This window comes from Labrus mixtus, chromosome 17 (genome assembly GCF_963584025.1).
Source record: "Labrus mixtus chromosome 17, fLabMix1.1, whole genome shotgun sequence".
Classification (NCBI taxonomy): Eukaryota; Metazoa; Chordata; class Actinopteri; order Labriformes; family Labridae; genus Labrus; species Labrus mixtus.
The window spans coordinates 21,683,250-21,692,763 of record NC_083628.1 but is presented as its reverse complement, the minus strand read 5'-3'; the positions used below and the strand labels follow the sequence as shown (position 1 = coordinate 21,692,763).

The window sequence follows — 9,514 nt, the reverse complement described above, 5'->3', positions numbered from 1 at the left end:
AAGTTGCATACTACGATTTCGGATCATATACTACATACTCGATGTGATGTCATATTTCATATGAGGTTTGGGTCAGAGGTTTTGTTTCATTATGAAGGACAGGAAATCTGGACTAAAAAACCTGATGCCTCAGGAGACTGAATTTGGCTGTTAATTGCTCAAACGTATAAATGTGCCATTTCTTTAAAGGTTTCTCAACTTTTTTTTTTGGCCATATCAGACAAAGTTTGAAAAGCAGTATAAGCTTCAGATGTGTGGGAGGCTGGATGTGAGGTTACAGAAAGATAGCTTGTCTTGTTAATTCTTCTGGGTGTTTAAGAAGCATCAACTTAATTTGTCAGGCTGTTGCTTCATTATTAATTGCTAACAAACTGCCTTAGAGGTTCAGTATCGCCACCAACTGGTCTGGAGAAGATGAAGGGAAGGAGATTGCAGGCAGACAATGAAATTGGTGCACAACTTTATAAGGGAACAGTTCTCTTGGTTCACACCAAATAGCTTAAAAGCATTGAATCATTCACCAACAAAAATCAATACTTCAAACTTTGAAGCCTACCAGAGGTGAGTGTTTGGTGCTTGATCAGTTTTAATTGACCTCTTTTAAGGTTTTTATTTTTAGCATTTCTCTGACTATGGATCCAAATTAAATCAGAATTTAAACATCCTCCTGTATTCAATTACACCAAAGGGCAAGAGGAAGTTTTCTCATTTTGTCCAATCAATGCCTGTTAATCTTGTGTCCCAGAATGCCCTCGCACCTGCCATGAGGGCGACCCATCCAGCAGAGTGCAGGGGGTGATTACCATGAGTTACTATCAGAGGAGCACGCTGTCATTTTTATTCCAGGGGCAGACTTCCTCAGGCCTCTCTGGAGTTCCTGATATAGGCGGAGCAGTTAATGAGGGAAATACCCAAAGTTAAACCGAGCATGGGAGTTTGAGAGAGAGAGAGAGAGAGAGAGAGAGAGAGAGAGAGAGAGAGAGAGAGAGAGAGAGGAGAGAGAGAGGGAGAGGGAGAGAAAGAGGGAGAAGGGAGAGAGAGGGAGAGTGGGGGAGGGAGGACCAGACCGACTGGAACACGAGAGGAGCACAAGCAGGAGAAAGAGAAGAGATGTGCGGAGAGGAGGAGTAGAGGAGTTTTCCCCCTTTTTGTTGCCGTGGCTATGTGGGTCTCTGGCATGATGATTTGGGACAGAAAACAAAAATCACATTGCCAGGGATTACTGCACTGCTATGGTGTCTGCTTCTAAAGGAGGATGCCTGATTCTGGACACACAAGAGAACTTTTCTTTTACCTGTTAGGTTTTTCTTTTTTTCATACATCTGTAAGAGAGGAGTTCTTGAAGCTGCCAGTCAGGAGATCTGTCTGAAAGAACAACTCTTCTGAGACAAGATGAGTGGATTCATGTGTCTGTGTGTATCTGCTGTGTGTCTGATCAGGTGCAGAGCTTAGTCGACTGCTGAACAGGGAGTCTGAGTATTTTGTTCACAGTGGCTAAGTTCTTCACTTGAACAGAGATAATAAGAATGCATGCATGACAAAAATGAATAATTGTAAACTTGCTGAACAGGTAAATAATCTTTAAACCATCTTAAGAGTTGAAGCGTTTAACACACACAACAAAGAAACTGAGAGGCGTCTGTGCACACGCTGCAAAAGTAAGAACTTTCTTTCATTAGTTTATAGAAATGTAAAATGAATTTGTCTTCCTCACATTCAGGGATAAGGCTGGAAAATATATGCATCGTTTTTGCTCCAATAACAGCAAACATTCCCATTATAGCATTAAGTGTGTTTGCATTCAAAGCCCGATACACATTCTTCCTCTGTGCAAAAACTATTTTAAAAAAACAACACATCAACGATCCACACTGTTGTTCAAGCTGACATGCCCTTCATTATATCATACACAGTTTTACAGATTCAAATTGTAACAAACCTAATATAGCCGGTAGAAATCTATAGAAATATGGAGTTTAAGAGCAACTGTAACAGCCGAGTTTCCCGCTGGGATTAATAAAGTAATTTAGATTTTTATTCTGATTCTTAATAATGAAGCTCCACATTCTAGTCATGCAGTCTCCTCTGCCCTCTGACGGCCACTAAGGGCCACATGCAGCTTTGATTCTTTTGGATGTTTGAAACTGCTCTCCTACATTTTAGAGAATAACTAACAGGTTTTAGTTTTGATACACATCACTTAATTATGTGTTTTTCGCAATTACAGGATTACAGTTAATCGCAAATGACTTTTCCCCTAAACAATTGATGTTAACAGGTAAGATGAAACTGTAATTCATTGGAAATATCCAGACATTTTTTGTTTATTTACATGCAAGAAATTAAAAGGAAAAAATTCTGTTTATTTTGCATGGAAATTAAAATCTCTTACTGTACATGCAGAATTCACTTCACATCTGCTTTCAAAAGAAGCAGCAGAGGGACACAGCTGCTGGAGTCTTTTGACACTGAGGAAACACCTGACCTTCCTCCTGTGCCTCCTGAGCTGACAGCAGTGTGATAGAATACACTGGCTCAGTTCAGCAGGAACAAGAGTTTAGTCAACACACAACAATGATTTAGGATCTCAAGGAGGAAAAGTACACATGAGATGTTAGACAGTGTGCATATTTGTGTTTAATAATTGTTGGTTGTTCAGTCGGACGATGTTCTTTTGTGAGAAATGTCAAACAAGTTCAAAGAGGAGCCTTTTTCTAGAAGCTGTACAAGTCTTCTTTGTGTGGTATCTTTTCATTACATGGAATATATCATAATTAAAATCATTTTAAATCTCTGTATCATAAGTTTAAATGTGACTGCGTTGAAGCATGTGTGACTACATGAATCTTTACTGACCTCTAGTGGTCACAGTGAATAACTACAACAGTAACAGTAGTACACTTAGCCTAACTCTTATTAACGTTGTTGTTAAATGTACCTTCCTGCTATAAATCACACAAAGTAAAAAGACAGATAGGCTTGAGAGTATTGTAAAAAACTAATTAACATTAATTTCTCTGGACGGCAACACTAACATATCACTGATTAGAAAACATTTTTAAATTGGGACCCTTTTAACAGATTTGTTTCTTGATATCACCCAATTATTTTCCATTGATAACAAAAACACAAGTTTGTACCCCAAAAAACTGTCACAAATGTTCAGATTTTCAACCACACAGCACCATGGTAAGGGTGAGGCATAAGACAAAGGTGTGTAGTGTCAATTCCAGTGCTACTTCACACAACATAGAAAAAGACAGTTTCCACAAAATTAAAAAAAATCTAAATTGTTTTATGAACGCAAGAAAGATGCTGAATATGTAAGACGTTTAGTGTGAAGAGACAGCTTTCAGGACAAGGTGATTGACATGTGCCGGAGGTGGGGCATCAGGGGTCTGTTAGAGACCGGGGTCAAACTATAGGCTATTAGGTCCAGGTGGCATTATTTAAATATTTTTTAGCAACATTTTGAAAATTAGAGCAATAATTCTTGCTCTGTCAATTTCTTTTATTCAAATTAGAGCCAATAGGGACAATTAGCCATACAGTCAGAGTGTTGTTTTATTCCGGTACACTAGAGGGCGGTGTCACATGTAACATTGGTTCGTAAACCCAACAACAACAACAAAAAAAAAAAAAACAGAACAAGAAGATTTCCCGCGAAGAAGAAAATTGAAAAAACATCAACATGTTAGTTTTACAACTTGAGTAAACGTATAACATTAATAACCGTGAAAACACCCGGTAACATGTTGAGTCTGGAGACGTTAGAGAGTCAGGTAGCTGTTGTCATGGAGACCGTGGTGGAGGCGGCTGTGACGGAGCTCCGCAGACTTCTGGACCTGTGCTCGGCTAACGTGAAAACTACAGCCGCTGAGGAGCGCTCTGCTCCGGCTGTGAAGGACGAGGAGCAGCGGGAGAGACAAGTGACTCCACCGGAGGACAACAAGTATTATAAAGATTTAACGGTAACACACAACCTGTTGTGTATCATATGGTGTAGTTTACTTTGATTATGAATATTCAGCGGTGTTAGACATATTTATATATTATTAAGTGAAATGAAACTAGACATTAAGGTTTCTGATTAAATTGAGGTGAAGAGTCTTTAAGAATACAAGTTATTATGTCAGAAAGGCTTTGATTTATTTTTCAGTTTATCTCATCTTCATCTAAATACATGAAAATGTCCAACAAGTTCCCTGAAACATATCTTCAAAGTGTGTTTTTATCCAAACATCGTAGAATAAAGATAAGTGCTTAAAAACTGAAAGAAGCTGACGGTATATAATTTAAGATGCACAATAAGCTTAGTTATTTCCTGAATACATTTCATGTATTATTTTCTGGTCACTTAATATAAAAAGTTAGTTGTGTTGGGTAAAAGTGGTTTTTGATAACTAACCAGTCTTTCTTACTCTCTGCTCCACAGAACCAGTTTGTATCTCTCATGTCAGCGTGGACCAAAAGTGCAGCAGAGAAAATACTGATGATGTTGAAAGTGTCTTTATGTGAAGCTGAGGATGGTGCTGCTGCAGAACAGAGGCTGACTGATGAGACAAATCAGACGAGTGTGAAGCTAAAAGCAACAAAAGCAGGGCGAGTGGCCGGGCCAAAGAAAGGTAAATTAATCAGTTTTACAGGCTGTGAAGAGCTCTTTTCTTTTTATACACTTCAACTTTCTTTGTGATTTAAGCATCATTATATGTTGTTGTTTCTAAATTCCAGACTCAAAAAGCTCTCGTCTGAAGAGAAAGGGAGAACTCCTACCAGCATTCACACAGGAGAATGATCATTCATATCACAGAGGTATTACACCAGCTGCTCTTAACATGATATCTTAAATTAAAGCTTGTAATACGTACCAATCTCTCTCACTCAGATCTGTAAAGGCTACTTATTCTTTGAATCAATTTGTTTATTATATTGCTGAATAACGCTTATTCATTTTTAAAGGTTTATTTAGAAAAAAATGATTGAAACATGTTTGAGTTTGCCTACCTTTGAATCTAGCTTTACCTATGGATAAAATGTTCAAATTAAAATGGTTTTAATGTTATAGTGATGTTATTAGTGTTATAAGAGCTTTAGTTATTGTTAATAAATGTAAGTTAAGTATCTATCGTTTGCCAAACATGTCTCCACCCACTCATGTTGAAGCCTATTGTCTTTAGAGTTAACAGTGGGTCACACTTGCAGATAACATTGAAACTACTTTATGATACTATAATTTCTATGATGACTGCACTGATGCTAATTCCATGTTGTTGTTGTTTTTTTCAGTGGAGCAACAGCCTGAAGTACCAACCGCGGCTGCTGACCCAGAGTCTCAGATTGAATGTGGTAAATAGTCTGACATTATAATAATAATAATACATTTTATTTATAAGCGCTTTTAAAAACTCAAAGACACTGTACAATAGTTAAAAACATAAAGAACAGCACAGTAAGGACAGACTAACGGACATTGCAACATTACACACAAATCATAAAGATAACAACAATAAAGGTAAAACAACAGAAAACAGGAAATACATCACAATCATACATTAAAAGCTTGTTTAAAGAGGTGAGTTTTGATAAGTGATTTGAAAGTAGGAGGGTCGGTGCAGTGTTGAATGTGTGTAGGGAGTGAGTTCCAGAGGGAGGGGGCAGCTAATTATAAACAATCAGGACGAATACTTTCTGTTTGATGAATCATCTTTTTCTAGGCAAACTGGTAAAGTGGCCTGGTAGACAGCCGTGACTCAGAGAGACATTTACAGGGCAAATACTTGATTTCTGATATATTAATGTGTAACAAAAAAGCCGTTTTACTGCGTTCAGAAGAGACTCTACTGAGAATGAAAGTGAAGTAGTACGATATAACTTTTAGAACCAAGAGGAGGCATTTTACACCAGTGAACAGAAAGCTGCAAAGGTCACATATTATCCACCTTTTCAATAAGTTTAAATAAGTCTCAGAGGTCCTCGAAGTGTGTATTTGAAGTTTCTTGTTCTAAATCCACTCTGATCCTGTATTTGATCATATCTATAAACCCCTCTATTTCAGCCCTGCTCAGAACAGACTGTTTCTGTGTCTGTACCTTTAAATATGTAAATGAGCTGTGTCTGACCACGCCCCCTCTCTGGAAGGGCTTGGATGTCTTGGGCTTTCTCGCTCCATGCCCTATTGTTTACGGAGAGAAGGCAGACTCAGAGGGCAGAACAAACACCTAGCTGTGGGAGTGTCACCCACCTGGGGGAGGAGTTACTGCCCTTTGTGATGTCATGAAGGGAAAATCTCCAAACGACCTGCTTGAGCACACATTTTCTGAAAAGTGGAGCAGACAAAAGACGGAGAGGATGGACTTTTCTCACAATTGTGGGGTTTGTAGCCAGACTAGAGACACATATTAGAGTTAGAAAAACATGATAAAGTGTATTTATTTAGCATAATATGTGACCTTTAAAAGAAGAGTTTATGGTATAAAATGGACTATAACTGCAGCCATATTAACATATATGAGAGAGATCAGTCTGTGTTTGAATCATCATAGTAATTGGTCTGATGCATGCACACAGGAAGATGAGGTTGTCTTTGCCATTGTAGTTGTTCCAGTTCTCTCTAAAGTCACCTTCTCCTTATTAAAAAGAACTTTACTTGTTTACTCTAACATACGACAGTGAAGACCTTTTAATTGGTTGCAGACGTTTCTTGGTCTGTTATGATGACAAAATGTTTCCTAAAAACTTTCTCCTCTTTATAAGCAAAAACAAAACATTTTTTTTTACTTGTTGTGAGAGTCCCTGTTTGTCTTTTTTTAAGCTGTGTACTGTCAAACTCTGGATCACGTCCTCTAATTAAGCTTTTATTGTTTTTGTTTCTTTTTTTTAGATGATGTAGACACAGAGGTGTGTAACTCTGAGTCCACATTGGAATCTGAAGCTCTGCTAACAAATCCCTCCTCAGAGCTGGACTCTGATGTGAGAGCAGGTGATGTCGTTCAGGAGGAAACAGAGACCGCAACCAACACGCTGGAGAATAGAAAAAACACCACGAGACCATTTCAGTGTCCTTCTTGTGACAAGTCGTTCACTCTGAAGTGTTTGATGGAGAGACACTACCTGAGTCACTCCAAACCTCACCTCTGCCAGGAGTGCGGCAAACGTTTCTCGGTGCTGCGGGGACTCGAGGCTCATTCGAGACGTCACACCGGAGAGAAGCTTCACAAATGCGTGGAGTGCGGGACAGAGTTTGCTCACAAGTCCACCTTTGTCAGACACATGCGTCGGCACGCACTGAAGCAACCGAACACCCGAACCTGCACGCTGTGTGAGGGTCAGTTCAGCGGGGCGTTGGCGCTGCAGCGGCACAGGTGCAGTGCCTTGAATAAGACGTTTGTTTGCTCGCTTTGTCCGGAGACGTTTGAGTGCAGGCGGAGTCTGGCCGATCACGAGAGTCTACACTCAGGTGACAGAGATTTTGTCTGTGAAATGTGCGGCGACAGTTTCTTCACGCCCTTGTCTTTGGCGACTCATCGGTTTACTCACGTGCAAAAGGAGAACTGCTGCGACGTGCTCGGCCTGGGATGCAGCGACTTCAGCGTCCTGAAGAATCACCTCAGCAAACACACCGGAGAGAAACTCTTCTCCTGTGAGGTTTGTGGGAAAGGTTGCAGCCACAAGAGCGCACTGAAGCACCACATGCTGACCCACACGGGAGAAAGGCCATATGTGTGCGAGACCTGCGGCAAACGCTGCGGCCACGCCAGCGCACTCCAGAACCACATGAGGATCCACACCGGCAAGAAACCGGGCCAGCAGCCGGTCTGCGACGTCTGTGGCAAGTCATTCCGCTCCACGGTCAAACTCAAGTATCACATGAGCATCCACACAGGGGAGAAGCCGTACGCCTGCGATCAGTGTGGTAAAAAGTTCAGCAACCCCAGCAATCGCAGGGTACACCAGGCGATCCACTCGGGGGAGAAGTTGTATGGCTGCAACGTCTGTGGCAAGAGGTTCACTCAGTCCACCAGCCTCAAGCTGCACAGAAGTATCCACACAGGGGAGAAACCGTACAACTGTCAGGTCTGTGGGAAAGGATTCCTGAACCGTGGGGACTTCAGGAAACATCAGAGGAGTCACCTAGGGGTGACTGTCTGAAAAAATGCAGTGAATCTCCAAAATATTAAACTACTAAATGGTCACCTTCTATACATTTGCTTTCTGTACAGTGGGCCCCATGCTGGGAATGTGATGATAAATACAATGAGACAACAGAGTCAGTCATCAATGATTTCTCCATCCTGCTCACACAGATGAGTCAAATCATTTGATTTCCTCCCCGGCTTTAGACCATTGCTGGCTTCATGTACGCGTAAGCTTCACTTAACCAGGAAGGATATCAAGAGGACCACATGCATCTTATTCCCACTGCCAGAGGGCTAAATGTGTTTAAAATGTTTGGGTTCTCTCATTCTCTTACATGGACTTCAGTATCCTGTTTTTGTGTTTGTGCATGTAAACATCATACCCCGATTTCAGACACCTGATTTTGCTACTGTTTTTTTTTCTGACTTTCTGGCTGCTGACTACCCGTGCAGGTACGGCCTCATCAGTACGCAATCAGCAAAACAAACATATAGTATGTGCCCCCTTCTGGCCTCCAAGTTGTATTACAATACTTAATGCCCTCGTCAACACATTTTGACAGTTCCACAAAATATCTTTCCTCAGTGCTTGTCTAAGAAAATGTTGCTGACTGGCTCTTGAAGAGTTGAGTATTGACTAGATGTGAACTCTGGACCAGGTGTTCTCAGCTTCTGTTAGCATTGGTTTGGTTTTGTTAAAAAAAAAAAAAAGTTAAATAGTATGAGAATGTACCACTTTTTGTTTTGAGTTCAAACAGTTATTAAAACATACATTTCTTTACTGTAATGTCTTTCCATTCATTGAATTGTCTCATTCAGCTTCATTAAGTTTTATTAAATTGCCTTTTCTTTATTGGTTTTAAGTTCAAATTCAGGCAACCAAGAATGAACATCTGCCACCACACTCAGCGGCTTGTTGGCACAGATGTTGATCCTGTGTAAATCACCTTTTCCCATCCTGTCATATTGTCTCGATTAGTTTCATATTAGAGCTTTAAGCTAATACTTATTAGCACAATTTAAAATAAGAGGAACCACCAACATTTTGTGGAGATGGCTGTAAGTCATTGAACATTGTTTCCTGAACCTCATCAGTGAAACTAATAAGTTAATAAATAATGTTGGTGTTCAGTCCAGACTATCAGACTTAGAGATTTCATTTTTCGTTTCATTCCTCATTCCGACTCCTACCTGGAGGTTTTGTTGTTGCTGTTTCTCTTCTGTAGTTACAAAATGGGACATGCAAATGGTAAATGGACTTGAGCTTGTATAGCACATTTCTAGTCTTCTGACTACTCAAAGTGTTTTTACACACCTCCACATTCACACATGGGAGAGGCTGCTGTGTAGTGAGACCATCAGAAGTAACTAATCTCATT

The 9,514-nt window shown here is 40.2% G+C and overlaps 1 protein-coding gene across 1 annotated transcript; it reads left to right on the top strand.

Annotated features, from left to right (window-relative positions):
- Nucleotides 1–3,196: 3,196 nt before the first annotated feature.
- Nucleotides 3,197–8,922, top strand: LOC132992453 (zinc finger protein 883-like). Its single transcript, XM_061061747.1, has 5 exons — nucleotides 3,197–3,971; nucleotides 4,436–4,625; nucleotides 4,732–4,812; nucleotides 5,287–5,346; nucleotides 6,881–8,922. The coding sequence occupies exons 1-5, from the start codon at nucleotides 3,753–3,755 to the stop codon at nucleotides 8,146–8,148; spliced, it is 1,818 nt and encodes a 605-aa protein (XP_060917730.1). The 5' UTR covers nucleotides 3,197–3,752; the 3' UTR covers nucleotides 8,149–8,922.
- The last annotated feature ends 592 nt before the right edge of the window (nucleotides 8,923–9,514 follow it).